We start from the raw sequence: 21,059 nt of genomic DNA, 5'->3' as shown, positions 1-21,059 counted from the left end.
CATTACTCACACCCGCACGTGACATATGCGAGAATAGACAACTTTTTGATGACGACGGGGGACAGTTACAGGGTACGGGAGAGCAGAATAGGAGTAGCGGACATATCGGATCACAGTGCCATATATCTGACAGTAGATCTAGAAGGGAGACGGAGGAACACGATCTGGAGACTAAATGTAGGAATATTAAATAACAAGGGGGTGGTGAGTCAGATCAAGGAGATAGCCAGGTATAAGGAAGAAAATGACAACGGGGCGGTAGATCCGAACATTCTATGGAACACACTGAAGGTGGTGATAAGGGGGAAATTGATCGAGAAGACAGCAATGCTGAAGAAGGCCAGAACGGAGACATATCACAATCTGATAGGGAAGCTGAAGAAGCTAGCGGGGAGACACCAGATATCAAAAGAACAGGAAACGCTCTGAGAAATCAAAGAAGTAAAGGCCAGGATAAATAGGGAATTATTGACGGAAATAGAAAAGAAAGCGAGGTTCATGAAACAAACGTACTATGAAGGGGGACCAAAAGCGACCAGACTGTTGGCTAGGAGAATTAGGACACAACAGAAGTTGAACACGATACACACAATAAGGGATACAAAGACTAATGAAATATTGAGAGACCCAGCTGAAATAGAGAGGACATTTAGAGAATACTATGAGACTATACACACAGCCAAAAGCAGCGGGAGAAGAGGAAATAGAAGCATATCTGGAGAAGCTAGAGTTAACATCGATAGGGAAAGAACAGAATGAAGAATTAAATAAAATAATTACGGAACGAGAACTGGAAGAGGCAATTAGTAGAGCTAAAAACAACAAATCTCTGGGGAGCGACGGATTCCCATCGGAATTCTACAAGACATTTAGAACGGAATTAGCACCCATGTTAGGGGCGGCGTTCAGACACACAAAATGCCCCCCTCGTGGAAGGAAGCCATAATCACCACGATACCGAAGGAAGGGAAGGATCGAGAATTATGTAGTAGTTTCAGACCTGTGTCCATACTCAACGTGGATTACAATAATAATAATAATAATACATCTATTTTATATAGCGCTTTTCCAGGTGCTCAAAGACGCTTTACATGGGCAGGAGAGACAAACTATGGCAAAACAAAAAACAGAACAAAAATAATACATGACAAAAATAAAATAACACCGACAGAATTAGAGGTCAAAAGCAAGATTGAAAAGGTGAGTTTTGAGGGCTGATTTAAAAGATGTCAGGGTGTTTGCATCATATACAAGATGTATACATCGATAATATCAAAGAGATTTGAGACGTTTATGCCAGACATTATAGATGAAGATCAAACTGGATTTATTAAAGGGAGACAGACACAGGACAACGTGAGAAAGACATTACACATAGTAGAGGAGATACAAAAACAAGGTGGTAGCGCGGTACTGATTAGCCTAGATGCAGAAAAAGCATTAGACAGTGTGAGCTGGACATTTTTATATAAAACATTGATGAGGTTCGGACTGAACGGGAGGGCGATGAAGATGATCAAGGCGCTATATCAAGAACCGACAGCGAGGGTTAAGGTGAATGGCAGCCTGACGGATAGAATCAGATTAGAGAGGGCTACCAGACAGGGATGTTGTCTCTCACCAACGCTCTTCGCCGTTTTCATAGAACCACTGGCGCAACTGATCAGACAGACCGAGGACATCAAGGGAGTAAGGATAAAGGGAACGGAATATAAACTAGGCCTATTTGCGGACGACGTGATAGTATACATGAGACAACCAGACAAGAGCTTCCCGGCACTGATGGATCTACTGAAGGAATATGGCCACTACTCAGGATACAAACTAAACGTGACAAAGACACAGACCTTAGCATGGAACTATACCCCAACGACGGAAATTAGGGAACAGTACGGGATAAGATGGGACATGGACAAGATTAAATACTTAGGGGTGAACATCACGAGAGGGGTGGGGAAACTGTTTGAGGCGAACTATACACAGATAAATCAGAACATCAAGAGAGACTTAGAGAGATGGACAGTAATGCCCTTGGACTTCAATTCAAGAATAGAGGTCATTAAAATGAACATACTATCAAGGTTACTGTACCTGTTCCAGTCACTACCGATACAAATACCACAGAATCAATTCAGGGAGTGGGACAGACTGATAGAGGTTTATATGGGCGGGGAGAAGACCACGGGTCAGATATAAAACACTACAAAGGAAGAGGGAGGGATGGCAGTACCCAGCCTACAAGATTATTATTATGCAGCGCAACTGAGAGCAGTGACGTGCTGGTGTAACGACAATAAATATGAGGCAAGATGGAAAGACATTGAAAAAGAAGGGGAGGGATACAAGGTACAAGCTCTGGTGGGAGATAGGGAACTGTTCAAAGAAAAAGAGGGACTGTTAGATCCTATCACCAAATGCACCTTGACCATATGGAACAGAGTAGTAAAAACACACAAATTAGAGAAGCAGTCAGGGGTTCTGAGATGGATAGCACATGACAAGAGATTCAAACCAGGGAGGCTGGACCATGGATTCAGAAGGTGGGAGAGGGGGGGGGGGGGGGGGGGGGCAACAGCGATATGCAAAATGATAGAGAAGGGGGAAATGCAAACACTACAAAAATTAAAGGAGAAATTTGGACTAGAAAACAAGGACCACTTCAGATATCTACAGATTAGAGATTACTATAATAAAGAAATAAGAGGGGACAAGGACGAAGAACAGAATGGAATAATTAGGATGATAGTAAGGGCATACGAAGGAGGGAAAGGAAGGGTAATATCAGCACTGTACCGGGCTATAATGACCAGCAAGGGACACACGACCGATTATATAAGGGAGAAATGGGAGAGAGAACTAGAGATAGGAATAACAGGGAAGGAATGGGGGAACATATGCGAGGTGCAACATTCAACAACAGGATCGAGGATATGGAAAGAGTTTGGATGGAAAAACATAATCAGATTCTTTATAACCCCAGAGCTGAAGGGAAAATATGCACCAACACAAAGAGCATGCTGGAGGATGTGTGGGAAGGAGGGGGCAAATCACACGCACATATTCTGGGGATGTCAGAAGCTGAAGGGGTATTGGGAGGAGATAGGGGAGGCAATGATCAGAATATTAGGATATGGGTTACCACAAACAGGACTGGTGCTTTACTTAGGAGACCTGACACACAAGGGAATACAAGGGGGGGACAAATATTTAATAAAGATAATGTTGATAGCGGCCAGAAAAGCAATAACAAGACTGTGGTACAAAGAAGACCCACCGACAATAGCACAATGGGTAGGAATAGTGGAGGAGATACAGGATATGGAGAGGATAACACACATGCTGAGGTTACAGGAAGAGAAATTTGGAGAAAGATGGGGAAAGTTGGAGGATTACAAGGGGAACGAAAACGACATCACAGAGGAAGAACCAAATGCATCACAAGAGGGCGAAGGGTAAAGGAGGAAAGAGGTTCAAGGAGGGTCTCTGAACCCATGTCACACACTTTTGACTTACTGTAGTTAGTATTTTCTGATTTTATTTTTAATTTTTTTGAGCATTACAATTGTATTACATTTTTTGTACTTTATTATTTATGTCTGTTTAACAATGTTGTATTAATAATCAAGGAAGATGTGGTTTGTAAATGGGTGAATCAAAAGGCAAAGAGAAATTTAGTATAAAAGAAATAGAAAGGGCGAGGGATAAGAGAAGAAGGAAATTCAAGGAGGGTCACTGGACCCATACCATACACATTTGCCTTAGTCAGTATCTAATCCTTTTGAGTAGGTATTAAATTAGTCTATACCTGTTCAAGGGCGGTATACAATCAGTCTTTGTATTAAGTGCCTGGAAAAACAACTGTAGTGGAAACATAATTATAACCAACAATGCTATTCATGTAACCATTTATGTTCACTGCATTCTTTCATATTGTGTTATGGGATCCATTTCTGTGTAAGTATTGTTTGTCTATAAATGTTAAAAAAAAATTTAAGTTAAAAAAATATATATATATATATATATATATTCAACTTTTAAAGGTGCTATAGATAACATTCACTAGATATTGTTATATATTTTCCCTCGTACATACATTCATGTCATACACACACCATTTCGTTAGCCTTATATGATAATTGCCTAAGTCATGCGATCGCCATCTGTGTATGTAACGTTAAAATGCACAAGTCACACGAGAGAGTTAGGCAGATGTTTTTTTTTTTTTTTTAACGTAACAAGCGTTCCGATTGGCTGAGGACACTAAGCCAGGGCGATGCAGCAGTGTGAGGAGATTACAGTTAGGCAGAAATCTCAATTTGGCCAAAAAATTACTTGGGCAATTATCGTATGAGGCTAACGATATGTCTAACTTGATCATGGTCAAAAACAAAACAGCGAGACACACAAGTCCGTCTATAAAACCTGCAGCCTGCTGGCCAATATTCTGTGACCCTGTATCAGGTTGATACCGGACGCTGAGAAACACGGATGTTCCTGAACATTCACACCAAGTGAATATCTATAGTCAACTTCCATCAAGTAAGACGCACTCAGTCATAGTTTTAAAAGTAAAACACGTGCTGGCTGCTGACCTTTGTATCGGACCGTGAGCTCCTGCAGGCTGAGTTGCTGGTCGGGGATAGAGTCCTTGATGACGTCCTTCTTGCAGAGAGACATGTAGTTCCACATATCGTCTCCCAAGTCCTCCACCAGATCCTTCGGCGCTCCTCTGCCTCCTCGTCCACTTGTGGAGGAGGAGGACGTCTGTTTCCCCGAGCGCATGTAAGGACTGCCGTCCTCAATGACGTAGCTGGGAGAACGGGTGCAAGAGGGAATGAGTTCCAATGTGCTATTAGGTCAAACTAATGAGTTCCAATGTGCTATTAGGTCAAACTAATGAGTTCCAATGTGCTATTAGGTCAAACGAATGAGTTCCAATGTGCTATTAGGTCAAACTAAAGAGTTCCAATGTGCTATTAGGTCAAACTAAAGAGTTCCAATGTGCTATTAGGTCAAACTAATGAGTTCCAATGTGCTATTAGGTCAAACTAATGAGTTCCAATGTGCTATTAGGTAAAACTAATGAGTTCCAATGTGCTATTAGGTAAAACTAAAGAGTTCCAATGTGCTATTAGGTAAAACTAAAGAGTTCCAATGTGCTATTAGGTCAAACTAATGAGTTCCAATGTGCTATTAGGTAAAACTAATGAGTTCCAATGTGCTATTAGGTAAAACTAAAGAGTTCCAATGTGCTATTAGGTAAAACTAATGAGTTACAATGTGCTATTAGGTAAAACTAAAGAGTTCCAATGTGCTATTAGGTCAAACTAATGAGTTCCAATGTGCTATTAGGTAAAACTAATGAGTTCCAATGTGCTATTAGGTCAAACTAATGAGTTACAATGTGCTATTAGGTCAAACTAAAGAGTTACAATGTGCTATTAGGTCAAACTAATGAGTTACAATGTGCTATTAGGTAAAACTAAAGAGTTACAATGTGCTATTAGGTAAAACTAAAGAATTACAATGATTTTCTCTCCAGGCATTATCTTTGCACCAATGTGGATTTAGAGCTAACCATAGCACTATATCACTTTGGTTACAGATATAGTTTCTGCTATAGATAAAAAAAAAAAAAAAAAAGAAAACTGTGCTTTCCTTTTTATAGATCTGTCTGTTTTGATACAGTTGATCATTTTCTGCTCATGAATATATTACGTAGTATTGGCCCGGATGGAAATGCTTCTGCTCATGAATATATTACGTAGTATTGGCCTGGGTGGAAATGATTCTGCTCATGAATATATTACGTAGTATTGGCCTGGATGGAAATGTTTCTGCTCATGAATATATTACGTAGTATTGGCCTGGATGGAAATGTTTCTGCTCATGAATATATTACGTAGTATTGGCCTGGATGGAAATGTTTCTTTCTTTTAATGCCATACAAGATGAACTTATTAAACTTAAGTTAGTACTTAATGAGAACAACATTTAATTCATGTTGTTCTCTAGAACCAGAGACCTTGACCATAATACACCGCATATAACCGCTGTTACGGAGTATACATATCTTGGCATCTGGCTTGATGAGAAATGCACATTTAAATATCATATTGACAATCAGAAAATTGGCTTCTTGTATAGGAACAAAACCAGCTTACCAATGTTTAGTAGAAAGAGGTTCCCCCAGCTTGTTCTCATTTTGGAAAAACTGCCTTCTCTTTTAGTGCTCCGTACTCTTGGAACGCCCTTAGATGCACTTTGTGCAATTTATGTATTTGCAACTGCTTTTAGTCTGATTTTCCTGTTTCATCTTTATCGTGCTGATGACTTGTTTTTATCTTTGTGTTATTCGATCTCTTTTAGTTGTTGACTCAACTTCACTGTAAATGAGGGAACCCTCAGTGCCCCTCAAGTTTAAATAAAGGTTGAATGAATGAACAACATGCTTTTTGGTAAAAAGGTAACTAGGTGCTCATTGGCTATATCCTTAAAGGAGACATGCATTGCTATTCCTTGCACTATTTGGGCAACTTTACACAATTCCTGTGAGTCTATGGACGACATCTGTAAGGTTTATTTAAGTCAAGTTTGTGTGTGTCCCAGACGAGATCTCTCTCCCTCTCAGAACAGTTTAGTGAGGGAGGATCTCGTGAACTCGAGACTAGACTGATGAGTCAATATGGTAATTAGAGACACAGACCCATTGATACTAACCTGTATCACTATAAAACCATGCTAAACACAGAAAAAAGCCATTTATAATGCATGTCCCCTTTAAGTAACTAGGTGCTCATTGGCTATATCGTTAAGTAACTAGGTGCTCATTGGCTATATCGTTAAGTAACTAGGTGCTCATTGGCTATATCGTTAAGTAACTAGGTGCTCATTGGCTATATCGTGTCGGCCTACTTACCGGGTTTTGGCGATGGCATCTTCGAGGAAAAACTGGTCCACATGGAAAGTGCGCCCTGGAAGATAAGATTTATTTTTTATTTAGTTTGGAACAGCAGCAGCACACAACAAGCACTCAACAATACAACAAACCAGTCATACAGCTGTGATCAAGATAAACATGGCTTGAGTGTGTGTGTGTGTGTGTGTGTGTGTGTGTGTGTGTGTGTGTGTGTGTGTGTGTGTGTGTGTGTGTGTGTGTGCGCGCGCGCGCCCCCACCTGGTATGTGGATAGTGTTACAGTTGTAGAAATACTGGGAGAAGAGGTCAGCGTTGAGTGTAGCGCTCATCAGGATGATCTTCAGGTCGGGCCGCTGCACCATCAGGTCCTTGAGCACCAGCATCAGGAAGTCACTGACAAACACAAGAGGAGGAGACAGAGAGTCCAGCATCAGGAAGTCACTGACAAACACAAGAGGAGACAGAGAGTCCAGCATCAGGAAGTCACTGAGACACAAGAGGAGACAGAGTCCAGCATCAGGAAGTCACTGAGACACAAGAGGAGACAGAGAGTCCAGCATCAGGAAGTCACTGACAAACACAAGAGGAGACAGAGAGTCCAGCATCAGGAAGTCACTGAGACACAAGAGGAGACAGAGTCCAGCATCAGGAAGTCACTGAGACACAAGAGGAGGAGACAGAGAGTCCAGCATCAGGAAGTCACTGAGACACAAGAGGAGGAGACAGAGAGTCCAGCATCAGGAAGTCACTGAGACACAAGAGGAGATGGAGAGTCCAGCATCAGGAAGTCACTGAGACACAAGAGGAGACAGAGAGTCCAGTATCAGGAAGTCACTGAGACACAAGAGGAGACAGAGAGTCCAGCATCAGGAAGTCACTGAGACACAAGAGGAGACAGAGAGTCCAGCATCAGGAAGTCACTGACAAACACAAGAGGAGACAGAGAGTCCAGCATCAGGAAGTCACTGAGACACAAGGGGAGACAGAGAGTCCAGCATCAGGAAGTCACTGAGACACAAGAGGAGACAGAATCCAGCATCAGGAAGTCACTGAGACACAAGAGGAGACAGAGAGTCCAGCATCAGGAAGTCACTGAGACACAAGAGGAGGAGACAGAGAGTCCAGCATCAGGAAGTCACTGAGACACAAGAGGAGACAGAGAGTCCAGCATCAGGAAGTCACTGAGACACAAGAGGAGACAGAGAGTCCAGCATCAGGAAGTCACTGAGACACAAGAGGAGACAGAGAGTCCAGCATCAGGAAGTCACTGAGACACAAGAGGAGACAGAGAGTCCAGCATCAGGAAGTCACTGAGACACAAGAGGAGACAGAGAGTCCAGCATCAGGAAGTCACTGAGACACAAGAGGAGGAGACAGAGAGTCCAGCATCAGGAAGTCACTGAGACACAAGAGGAGACAGAGAGTCCAGCATCAGGAAGTCACTGAGACACAAGAGGAGACAGAGAGTCCAGGATCAGGAAGTCACTGAGACACAAGAGGAGACAGAGAGTCCAGCATCAGGAAGTGACTGACAAACACAAGAGGAGACAGAGAGTCTAGCATCAGGAAGTCACTGACAAACACAAGAGGAGGAGACAGAGAGTCCAGCATCAGGAAGTCACTGACAAACACAAGAGGAGACAGAGTCCAGCATCAGGAAGTCACTGACAAACACAAGAGGAGACAGAGTCCAGCATCAGGAAGTCACTGACAAACACAAGAGGAGACAGAGAGTCTAGCATCAGGAAGTCACTGACAAACACAAGAGGAGAGTCCAGCATCAGGAAGTCACTGAGACACAAGAGGAGACAGAGAGTCCAGCATCAGGAAGTCACTGAGACACAAGAGGGGACAGAGAGTCCAGCATCAGGAAGTCACTGACAAACACAAGAGGAGACAGAGAGTCTAGCATCAGGAAGTCACTGACAAACACAAGAAGAGACAGAGAGTCCAGCATCAGGAAGTCACTGAGACACAAGAGGAGGAGACAGAGAGTCCAGCATCAGGAAGTCACTGAGACACAAGAGGAGACAGAGAGTCTAGCATCAGGAAGTCACTGACAAACACAAGAGGAGACAGAGAGTCCAGCATCAGGAAGTCACTGACAAACACAAGAGGAGGAGACAGAGAGTCCAGCATCAGGAAGTCACTGACAAACACAAGAGGAGACAGAGTCCAGCATCAGGAAGTCACTGACAAACACAAGAGGAGACAGAGAGTCCAGCATCAGGAAGTCACTGACAAACACAAGAGGAGACAGAGAGTCCAGCATCAGGAAGTCACTGAGACACAAGAGGAGACAGAGAGTCCAGCATCAGGAAGTCACTGAGACACAAGAGGAGACAGAGTCCAGCATCAGGAAGTCACTGACAAACACAAGAGGAGACAGAGAGTCCAGCATCAGGAAGTCACTGAGACACAAGAGGAGACAGAGAGTCCAGCATCAGGAAGTCACTGAGACACAAGAGGAGACAGAGAGTCCAGCATCAGGAAGTCACTGAGACACAAGAGGAGACAGAGAGTCCAGCATCAGGAAGTCACTGAGACACAAGAGGAGACAGAGAGTCCAGCATCAGAAAGTCACTGAGACACAAGAGGAGACAGAGAGTCCAGCATCAGGAAGTCACTGACAAACACAAGAGGAGACAGAGAGTCCAGCATCAGGAAGTCACTGACAAACACAAGAGGAGACAGAGAGTCCAGCCTGACACTGAGATCTGGGGTCTGTTCCAAAGGTGCATAGATGTCTGCTTGTGTCTGGGAAGAGTGTGAGGAGGAGAGGAGGCTGGGGAACGAGGAGGAAGAGGAGGGAGGAGGAGAGGAGGCTGGGGAACGAGGAAGAGGAGGGAGGAGGAGAGGAGGCTGGGGAACGAAAAAGAGGAGGAGAGGATGCTGGGGAACGAGGAAGAGGAGGGAGGAGAGGAGGCTGGGGAACGAGGAAGAGGAGGCTGGGGAACGAGGAAGAGGAGGGAGGAGGAGAGGAGGCTGGGGAACGAGGAAGAGGAGGGAGGAGAGGAAGAGGAGGGAGGAGAGGAGGCTGGACCAGAGGGCTACTGTTTAGCTCAGGCTACCTGTACATGAGGTTCTAGTGGTGGGGTGTCTGGCTGAGCTCCTGCACGGTTCCCAGACATTGCAAAATGAAATTCAATGACTTTCAAGTACTTTTCCAAGCACTATTTTTCATTTTAAAAAGGGTATTTAAAAGGACACAATTCACTTTGAAATGCTGTTTTTTTTTATAGAAAAAAATCCTGATCCAATATATGTGGCTTAAAACGAATTTCCGACAATTAGTTACTTAGTAAACTTTCCTATAATATTAATGTAGCCTAATCTTTATCTGCAACTGTGAAGAAAAAAACCCATTGGTTTAAACAGAATAAATAGACACCTAAAAAAATATATTATTTTTAATTTATAAATTGTTTTATTAAAAAAAAAAATTCTAATGTCGATTTAGAATTCAAATGCCAATGTAACGAACGAACGTTGGCACGTTTGGGCTCAGCCTCAGTGGTGGTCCTACAGAGAAAGCCTGCGTGGCAATGTCCTCACCTCTCCTCCGTGCGCTCGTGGACCTCGTCTATGATGACGTGAGTGATGCCTCTGAGGTCCGCCTCTCCCTCCATCCTCCTCAGCAGCACCCCTGTGGTGCAGTACAGCAGCCTGGTGGCGGACGACTGCAGGGGGAACACACAGCAGCTCACCTTCAACCCACTGTGCAGCACCAGACTATATTCAGTGCGTGTGTGTGTGTCTGTGTGTGTGTGTGTGTGTGTGTGTGTGTGTGTGTGTGTGTGTGTGTGTGTGTGTGTGTGTGTGTGTGTGTGTGTGCGTGCGTGCGTGTAGGGGGAGGATTAGGGCTGCATGATTGATTACATAAACATTTTAAATGTGATTTGACTGTGCAATATTTAAAACCGATATTTTTATTTAATTTTTAACAATATTTGACAAAGTGGACAAACAATGGAAATATTGTGGCATTCCGTCAACTCACGATGGTCCCTGTGATGTAGCCTTTTTCAGCCCAACATCCTGTCTAGTAGTGAACGGGTTTGTGTCTAGAGGGGACTGTTTAAGTTGCACCAGATGGTGAAATGATTCCAGTGTCTGTTCTCAGGGATACTGGGACCGACGGACTCCCTGGTGTCTGTGTTGATCTGGTGATGTGAATCCTAGTGTCTGTGTTGATCTGGTGATGTGAATCCTAGTGTCTGGTGATGATCTGGTGATGTGAATCCTAGTCTGTGTGTTGATCTGGTGATGTGAATCCTAGTGTCTGGTGATGATCTGGTGATGTGAATCCTAGTCTGTGTGTTGATCTGGTGATGTGAATCCTAGTGTCTGTGTTGATCTGGTGATGTGAATCCTAGTGTCTGGTGATGTGAATCCTAGTCTCTGTGTTGATCTGGTGATGTGAATCCTAGTCTCTGTGTTGATCTGGTGATGTGAATCCTAGTCTCTGTGTTGATCTGGTGATGTGAATCCTAGTGTCTGTGTGGATATGGTGATGTGAATCCTAGTGTCTGGTGATGTGAATCCTAGTGTCTGTGTTGATCTGGTGATGTGAATCCTAGTGTCTGGTGATGATCTGGTGATGTGAATCCTAGTGTCTGTGTTGATCTGGTGATGTGAATCCTAGTGTCTGGTGATGTGAGTCCTAGTGTCTGGTGATGTGAGTCCTAGTGTCTGTGATGATCTGGTGATGTGAATCCTAGTGTGTGTTGATCTGGTGATGTGAATCCTAGTGTCTGGTGATGTGAATCCTAGTGTCTGTGATGATCTGGTGATGTGAATCCTAGTGTCTGTGATGATCTGGTGATGTGAATCCTAGTGTGTGTTGATCTGATGATGTGAATCCTAGTGTCTGGTGATGATCTGGTGATGTGAATGCTAGTGTGTGTTGATCTGGTGATGTGAATCCTAGTGTAGCTACCGTAACTGCTGTAAACGGTGGGAGTCGCTGACCTTGTTTGCAGGGCTATAACTATTTAAATATTATAGCTATGCAATACTATGGCCCATTTTACATCGAGTATCTATCGTTTAAGATGTGAAAAAGTAATATTTTTTCCATCCATACATTCTCGTTTTATACCGTGGTGAATATAAGTGCAGCTCAATAAATTAGGTGCAGCTCAATAAATTAGAATATCGTGGAAAAGTCTATATTAGCTGTATTGATGCAGTCATTTGTGCAAAAGGAGCCCCAACCAAGTACCGAGTGAACATACATGAACATACTTTTCAGAAGGCCGACATTTCTATATACAAAAGAAAAATACATCTAATTTCATGAGCTGTAAGACATAATCATCAAAATTAAAACAAATAAAGGCTTGAAATATTTCACTTTGTGTGTAATGAATCTATAATCTAAGAGAGTTTCACTTTTTGAATTGAATTAATGAAATAAAAAAACTTTTCCACGATATTCAAATTTATCGAGCCGCACCTGTATGGTTTTAGAGTGGTCTGGGGTAATTCCTGGGAGGCTAGTAATAGCCTGCGATACATATTATACTTAATCCATTGGCATTTCGTCCCTATACACACTACAATAAAAAATTCAAATGCATATGATCGGTATATTATGTTCCATCATGCATGCATGAAAGGGGGGGGGGGTCGTTTCTGATGAATTGATTGTCAATAACGGCATTCGTTAGTACAACAGCATACGTTGATCAGGGCGATGGCTATGAAAACAATGGACAACCAAGCTGAAATTGACGTTAAATTGCTCTTACCTGTGGCCGATGATATTCCAAAAAGAATATTCCAATTATTTGATTGCCATCTGCTAGATCGTATGTCCATTTGGCCCACGCCATAACCCCCCACAGCATAATGAATCCGGCGTCCCGAAAGCGATTCAATGCGATCGGGTGAAGATCTTGATCCACGTTACAAGAAAACTCCGCCCGGATGACTTTCAATGATGCACAGAGCCATACACAGAGTCAGAAAGGAAGTGCGACATCAGCCGCATACCACCAGGCAGGGGTATTGGACCTTTGCGATCTCAGACACATTGCCACACAGTACCACAGCCTTCCAGGATGATTTATTAATGGAAATAGCAAATAAAAGAAATAACGATCCAATAATATATATATAAGTGGTTGGCGTTATTCGATTGGTGGACAAACACGTATTAAATCGTTGTTGGCAGCCATTGAGTTAAGCTAAGAAGCATTATTGTTAACTTTTTTTTTATTTCATGTTTTTTAACAATGCATGAAGGATTGTGTATTACTGCACAATTCTTTTGTAAAATAAATCAAAGTGGTTAAAAAATGTGGGTTGTGACTTAACACTTTGAGTGCCAGCAGGGGGGCGCCAGAAATAGCGCTTGAGTGCCAGCGCTGTAGTCAATGGGAGGGCGATCACATTTGCGAACGCATAAACTATATCTTAAATTATGGCTATGTGTCTAATACGCCCGTCGCTTATCAATGACTTGTTTCCAGTCAACATTGTCGAAACTGATTTTAATTTTTTTTTAATCAGTTCATTTCCGTTTTATACCATTTTGAAAAACGCTAGTTTTTTTAAACTTAAAACAAAATTATTCTGCAGGAATCACGCTTTACTGGAATACACAAAACACGTTGTAATTTTTCGGCCTATTTATGAATAGTTTTCAAATAAATGCTAGATTATCGATAGTATATGTGTACTTCTGCACACTAGAGAAGCGGGCTGAAAAATCGATTATCTTATTTCCTGATCAGCACACACACAGGACACGTTGAGATATAGGTGAAAAGAGCTCAGATTATCCCAAGACTGGTAAAATAGATTCCTTACCTCAGATCAGATGTTCTCCAAAAAGATTATTCCAATTCCTGATCGCCATTCCAAATATCGATCGCGTTTGGTTGATCCAACGCTGGGTACTGGTAACACATATTCCACGCTGTTCTGAGGGTGGGCAATGACTGGGATCGTCTCCGGTTACATGCCTGACAAGTAAAATGTGGATTCCGGACTATTTTTTTCCCATCCATTTCATTCAGTCCAGTCCAATGGGTGCAATACCATCCGGCGAGACGATAGGGGGTGGTATTTTCCCTGTTCGAGCTCAGACAGATCCCCACTGGTAACGCTAGATTGATGAACAATTTATGGAAATCGATAATGAAAAAAATAACGATTAAATAACGAGATTTCTTGTTCTTGGCACTCAACGCATGGCATGAACTAACAAGATTTCTCGACGTTGGCACTCAAAGTGTTAATGACTAAGGACAAAATTTGGTCCTGAGGCTAGACCAGTTGAGAACCACTGGTGTAGAGCTGCCCATAAATGCAAGTTGCAAACAAAAGGCTGTGGGCTTTCAAAATATTAAAATTGTACTCTCTTGAACAGTTTCTCTCTGGCTTTTTCGAGACCTATTTTCTGAAGCGCTGTGGCTATCCCATCAACGCTGCACATCGTGATCAGACATCATGGCGTGCTCTCTGGCTTTGCGCCCCCTGGTGGCATCAAAATCAACCGCGCCACGTATTGCAGACGGTAGACGGTCCTAACTGCTCCATCTGTACAGTATTTAGGGGCGACAGTGGCTCAGGAGGTAGAGCGGTCGTCTGGTAGTCGGAAAGTTCCCAGTTCGATTCCCGCTCCACCCGGGCAGTGTGTCCATGAGCAAGACACTGAACCCCCAATTGCTCCCGATGTGCAGGTTGGCACCTGGCATGGTTGCCTCCGCCGTCGGTGTGTGAATGTGAGGAACAAAAATTTTATATCGTCATATAAATGCAGCCATTTATTTAGCTTTTTGAGAACCCTCTTCTTCCCCCACTGTTTCCTACTGGGTTAGTGGATGTTCTCCTACCCTGACGGTCTCCAGGCGGATCTGGTAGCCCACGGAGTTGCCCAGGCGCTCTGCCCGCTCCTGGGCCACCCTCTGAGCCACAGAGATGGCGGAGATGCGGCGCGGCTGGGTGCAGATGATGTTGGCCACCTGGTCCGCCGGACCGCTCAGAGACGCGTCCAGGATGAACTGTGGGACCTGGGTGGTTTTACCACAGCTTCAGGAAACAAGAGAGCACAATTTACACAATTACCACCCTAGACACGGATCAAAACTTTACATCTGTGTGTATAGTATACACAATTACCACCCTAGACACGGATCAAAACTTTACATCTCGTCTGTATAGTATTTCATTCAACATGGAGACATCCATCAACATTCAACTGCTCTGTCTGCAATTCATTTATGGATTAAACATTCGGCTTTGATTTCTTGATGGATTGATTGATAGATCGTAGTCCACATCTTTCTAGGTTGGCGGTAGCCTTGAAAAATGGGAAAAGTGACACCTGTCTTTATGGAGTAGGCCCGTTGGTCTGTCCATCTGTCTGTCTGTCTGTTCCGACTAAAGTAGACCAATCGCAGCTGATGATTTTGCTGACATCACATGCTGAAAAGTTGACCAATTAAGAGCTGATGTTTTCACTGACATTCACCAGCAAGCTACTGCAGAAGCCGAGCTACATTCAGCAGCATCACTACTGCAGAAGCAGAATGTATGTTAGCTATGCTAATCGTGCTTAGCACTTTGCTAAAGTTTTCCTTATTTCTATTTGGATGTCAAAGGAAAATGGCTAGCAAGCTTATTTAATGTTAGCTTATTTAATGTTAGCTGCAAGTTTATTTAATGTTAGCTAGCAAGCTTATTTAATATTAGCTGCAAGCTTATTTAATGTTAGTTGCGAACTTATTTAATACGAGCTTATTTAATGTTAGTTAGCAAGCTGATTTAATGTTAGTTGCGAACTTATTTAATGTTAGCTTAGCTTATTTAAGGTTAGCTCAAAGCTTTTTTATGTTAGTTGCAAGCTGATTTAATATGAGCTTATTTAATGTTAGCTGCACGCTTATTTAACACATTCGCGGCCATTCGATTTCCCCATCTAGCTATAGCTGGGCCAGCTTTCCATTACATAGTTTCACTGTGAGTCACCTTGTTTGTAGAGCTAAATCTATATTTTATATTATAGCTATGGATACAATACCATGGTCATTTGACAGTAACTATCTTCCGTTCAAGATGCAAAAAAGAATACATTTGTTCATGAATACGTTCACGCGTTATCCCGTGGGCCTGTTACTGTTCCGCAACTGTAAGTTACTTCCGGGGTAGGCCTGATTGGCCCCGACAGGCACGTGACAGGCGCGGCCACGCCCCGCGGCAGCCTCAGGACGCGCAACGAGGCTGCTGAGCTGTCATGTGGAAATAGGCTGTCTATTGCCTCGCGCTGCAACGCGGAAATAGGCTGTCTATTGCCATTCTCTAAGACAAACTCTAACCTTAACCAGCTCCTTAACAGCGCCTAAACTTAACCCTTTAACCTTAAGCAACTCCGAAACTATGCCTAACCTTAACCTTAACCATGCCTAACCTTAACCATAAGGCATAACCAACTCCGAAATAATATTGCCATTCTCTAAGACAAACTCTAACCTTAACCAGCTCCTTAACAGCGCCTAAACTTAACCCTTTAACCTTAAGCAACTCCGAAACTATGCCTAACCTTAACCTTAACCATGCCTAACCTTAACCATAAGGCATAACCAACTCCGAAAGAATATTGCCATTCTCTAAGACAAACTCTAACCTTAACCAGCTCCTTAACAGCGCCTAAACGTAACCTTTCTAACCATAACCAACTCCGAAACAATGCCTAACCTTAACCAACTCCGAAACAATGCTTAAAGTTAACATGCCTAAACTTAACGGCGAACGAATGCATGTTAAAAAAAAAATAATAATAATTGAAGGGAATCGAACTTGCCAGCAACGGACGGTAGGATCCACACCAATGCAGCGCTGCCAATTGAGCTATTTCTGGATAGTGAAAAAGGGCATATTACTGCTACATAATGCTGCCGCGGAGCGTGCCGCGCGGCAGAGAAAGTTGCGCGTCCTGAGGCTGCCGCGGGGGCGTGGCCGCGCCTGTCACGTGCCTGTCGGGGCCAATCAGGCCTACCCCGGAAGTAACTTACAGTTGCGGAACAGTAACAGGCATCCCGTGGTGAATATAAGTAGAGTTGTTCCGATACCGATACCAGTATCGGAAATGCCTCCGATACAGCCTAAAATGCTGGTATCGGCGAGTACGCCGAAAGTCTAGCCTCAGATCCCATATGACGTAATTTATCAACAACACGTGCGGTATCCTCCTGCTGAGAGTGAGCATTATAAAACAAACATGTTTTAATCTACCGTGAATTAAAGTGTCAATGCTGTTTTGTCATTTTAACAGCAGATTAAATGCCATCGTCCCGACAGAGCGGTTAGATGGGGAGCTCTGATGTGTTCGTTTGCTGGTGTTATTAGCATTAGCTGAAGAGCTCGTTTTAGCTTAACGTTACCTTGGCTAAAGTTGGGGCTATTCATAATCCAGCAATAATGGCTGCAGACCTGCAAGCAAAGTACAGCAAGTTGGCAAAGGAGTATTCCAAGGTAAATCACTTTTTCACCAGTAACGTTACATTGTCTTTCCACCTAGCTCACGCTAACGTGGCTAACCCAAGTGTCGTCACTGATCGACCTCTCGCACGCAATTAATGACATGTTGCGGACAGCCATACCGGTGACAATGTTTAGCTTTTAGTGCCAAAGGATAAGAGTCTGAGGCAGAGTCTCAAAAGATAATGTTGAATATTTATTGTGCATTAAAAATCACAACACACCTTACTACTAGCCAGAGCCTCTGCTACTAGCTAACTAAACCGGAGCACCTGGATAGCAAGTGCAACAACGTATAACGTCCGTGCGGAACCAATGTCCCAACAACCCTTCCGTGGGTGAACTCATTGAGCATAGTTGTCAATTAATGATACTAATACTAATCTATACAATCACCTGTTGTTGAATAAATACCATTACTTTCTAGTTATTACTAAAAAACAGTATATATAAAACAGTATCTGTAGCTGTAAAAAAAATATTTTTTAAACCGTTTTATAATTTATATAATATAAAAAAGAATTAATGTATGCACTGGTATCGGATCAGTATCGGTATCGGCCGATACCCAAAGCATCGGAATCGGATCGGGAAAGAAAAAATGGTATCGGAACATCTCTAAATAAGGCATAACAAATTTTTTTGTTTGTTTCCGGTTGCCGACCGACCCTGCCGATTTAGGTGCGACCCAATATATTTTATTTAAAAAAAAAATTACATATAAAAAAAAAACAGATTTATTTAAAAAAAAAAATTCGAATAAAGTTTCATAGAAATCTTAGTCAAACCTTTAGTATTATGGATATTAAACATGCTGGCAGAGTACATGCATCCATGTTGTTGTGAACATTTTAATTAAATAAAGAAATTCCCTATCCATAGTCGCCGTGGGAAAGAATAAAATGAAAAAATAAAATAAAATAAATTCCCTACCTACCCATGCCTTAACTGACAACCAACAGGAAACAAACTATATTTTTTTTTAAGCCCAAGTATAATTTCGGAATGATCCGGGCTAATTCCTGGGAGGCCGGCTATAGGGCGCAACGTGAATTCTACTAAAACCATTGGCGTTTCGTCACTGGACACGCTACTATTTTCAAATCAAATCTATATCATAGGTATTATGTTTCATCATGAATGCATGAAAGGGGGGGGGGGTCGTTTGATTATTTGATTGCCAGTAACGTCATTCGTTATTACCACAACATACACCGATCAGGGGGATGGGTATGATAACCTTGCACGATCAAGCTGAAATTGACATCATATTGTCCTTACCTGTGGTCGGTGGTATTCCAAAAAGAATATTCCAATTATTTGATCGCCATCTGGTCCATCCTATGTCCATCTGGTCCACGACATAACCCACACAACATATGGATCGGGGGTCCCGAAAACGATTCAATGTGATCGGGTGAAGCCCTAGGTTTCGCATTACTAGAAACGTCCGTCCGGAGCGGTTTAAACGTAGCACCCGGTCTGGAACAGGGTTTACTGCACTCTCGATACTGCCTACTAGCAGGATCTGGCCGGTAGTGCACCTTCGGAGTCCCACTATGCCTTTTAACGGCAACATACAGGTCCCTGACATTGAATAGGATATTAAAATCGGAAAAAAAGGGAAAATTATTTGACCGTTAACCGCTGGTGCCCAATAACGTATATATATATGTGGTTGGCCGCGAAAGTGTTAATGTTAGTTAGCAAGCTGATTTAATGTTTGTTGCGAACTTAATTAATGTTAGCTTATTTAAGGTAAGCTCAAAGCTTATTTAATGTTAGCTAGCAAGCTTACTTAATGTTAGCAGCAAACATATTTAATGTTAGCTGCAAGTAGGGCCGCAATGATTAGTCGACATAATCGACGATGTCGATTATGAAAAATCGTTGACGAGAAATTGTTGCGTCGATGCGTCGCATAAAAACAATCAGTTTTATACACTGGGGGCAGTATCGTTTCCATTGTCTGACTGCAGTGCATTCTGGTAGTAACGGCGCAGCCGCGCAGGTAAGAACTTCACTTCAGAAGAAAGAATGAACGATGGCGGAAGGGAGAGAGAAAGACGGAGATGAATTAAATAAAGCGAGACCGAGGGCATCAAAGGTGTGGGCATTTTTTACAGATGACAAACCGAAGAAAACTGTTAAATGCCGATTTTGCAAGGTGGAATTGGCATTCCACAGCAGCACCACGGCGATGCACAAGCATCTAAAACGAAAGCACCCCGGAGCCACGGTGACGTCGGAACATGGGTATGTTCCGATATTCGATATCGATTATTAAAATATATCGCGATATTTATCGTTATCGTTATATCGCCCAGCCCTATGTTCTAGATAGTAGTTATTGTATTTTTTACGTTGGAAAACAGAACATCTCATGGATATGGATATAATGCTTGCTATGCGAACTCTATTGCTGAGGCTTATAGAGGCTGCGCTGCTGCGGTATGTTGTAACGTTAAACAGAGCCATGCTTAGTAGTTAGTACAGGTTACAGCGTTGCTGCTGCACTTTTAGTTTCGTTTGTTATGCCGACCAACCGGATACGGAAATACCTCACGTATATATCTGTAGTCACTCTGTCTGTAGTCCACAAAATAATATCCCTTAAGCGATAACTCCCTCTAGTGGGAAAACAGATATTGCATCTCAATATTAATTCTAGTCTAGGTATATATAAGGCTGACTATAATTAATAAAAATAAACTGATACTATAGCCTACAAATTCTGATGATAATTAATACAGCTTTCTGTTTTGTTCTCTTTCTATTGTAGGACAAAGCAAATGCGTGTGGATGAGTTTGTCCTGAAGAAAGGCTCATGCACCCCTCAAATGGCTGGAGTCTTCACAGAGAGCATCCTCACCATGCTTGTTAAAGACATGAGACCATTATCGATGGTTGAAGATGAGGGCTTTTAGCAGATGGTCACCACATTCCATTCAGGTTACACCTTACCTTCCAGAACTCATTTTACAAAGCTCATGGAGGGAAAGTATGAAGCTACTTTTGCTAAGGTTAAATATGCTCTTAAAGCAAACAAGAACAAGATTGCCCTGACAACTGATGCCTGGACCAGTGTTGCGACAGAGGCATATCTTGGCATCACCTGTCACTTTATAAGTGATGACTGGAAGCTCAATAGCTTCTGCCTCACAACCATGCCACTCGAAGAACGGCACACTGGGACCAACATTGCTACATGGATTGAGCAGGCTGTGGAAAGGTTTGAGATCCCTCCAAGCAAGCTTGTGGCGGTTGTTCATGACAATGGCGCCAATGTCCTGCTGGCTGCTGGCATCTTGGAGAAAAAACATGGATGGGTGTCTATCTGCTGCGCAGGCCACACATTACAGTTGGTGATCAATCATGCACTGAAACAGCCTCTGATTAGTAAAGCACTAGGAGCAGCGAGGTGTCTCGTCGAGCACTTTAAAAGGAGTGAACTGGCTTCAAGCAAGCTGAAAATAAAGCAGAAACAGATGGGCACCCCGGAACACAAACTTATCCAAGATGTCTCTACCAGGTGGAACAGCACTTATTACATTGTGACTCGCCTGCTGGAACAGAGATGGCCACTGACTGCGACTCTGTCTGACCCCAACTTGACATTAATGACAATGATGCCACAGCCTCAGCTGAGACAA

General features: G+C 42.8%; 1 protein-coding gene across 1 annotated transcript in view; it reads right to left on the bottom strand.

Moving 5' to 3' along the window:
• dhx57 (DEAH (Asp-Glu-Ala-Asp/His) box polypeptide 57) overlaps positions 1 to 21,059 on the bottom strand; it is a 110,525-nt gene that overhangs the window by 42,260 nt on the left and 47,206 nt on the right. Inside the window, exons 6-10 of the mRNA XM_084324430.1 lie at positions 14,763 to 14,958; positions 10,474 to 10,598; positions 7,178 to 7,311; positions 6,920 to 6,974; positions 4,593 to 4,810 (exon numbers count right to left, since the gene is read on the bottom strand). Coding sequence (XP_084180556.1) covers positions 4,593 to 4,810; positions 6,920 to 6,974; positions 7,178 to 7,311; positions 10,474 to 10,598; positions 14,763 to 14,958 — 728 coding nt within the window. The remainder of the gene's footprint in view (positions 1 to 4,592; positions 4,811 to 6,919; positions 6,975 to 7,177; positions 7,312 to 10,473; positions 10,599 to 14,762; positions 14,959 to 21,059) is intronic.

Source organism: Notolepis coatsorum (genome assembly GCF_963971535.1).
Source record: "Notolepis coatsorum genome assembly, chromosome: 1".
NCBI classification, from domain to species: domain Eukaryota; kingdom Metazoa; phylum Chordata; class Actinopteri; order Aulopiformes; family Paralepididae; genus Notolepis; species Notolepis coatsorum.
Note: the sequence above shows the minus strand (reverse complement) of the source record. Positions and strands in the feature narration are given on the sequence as shown.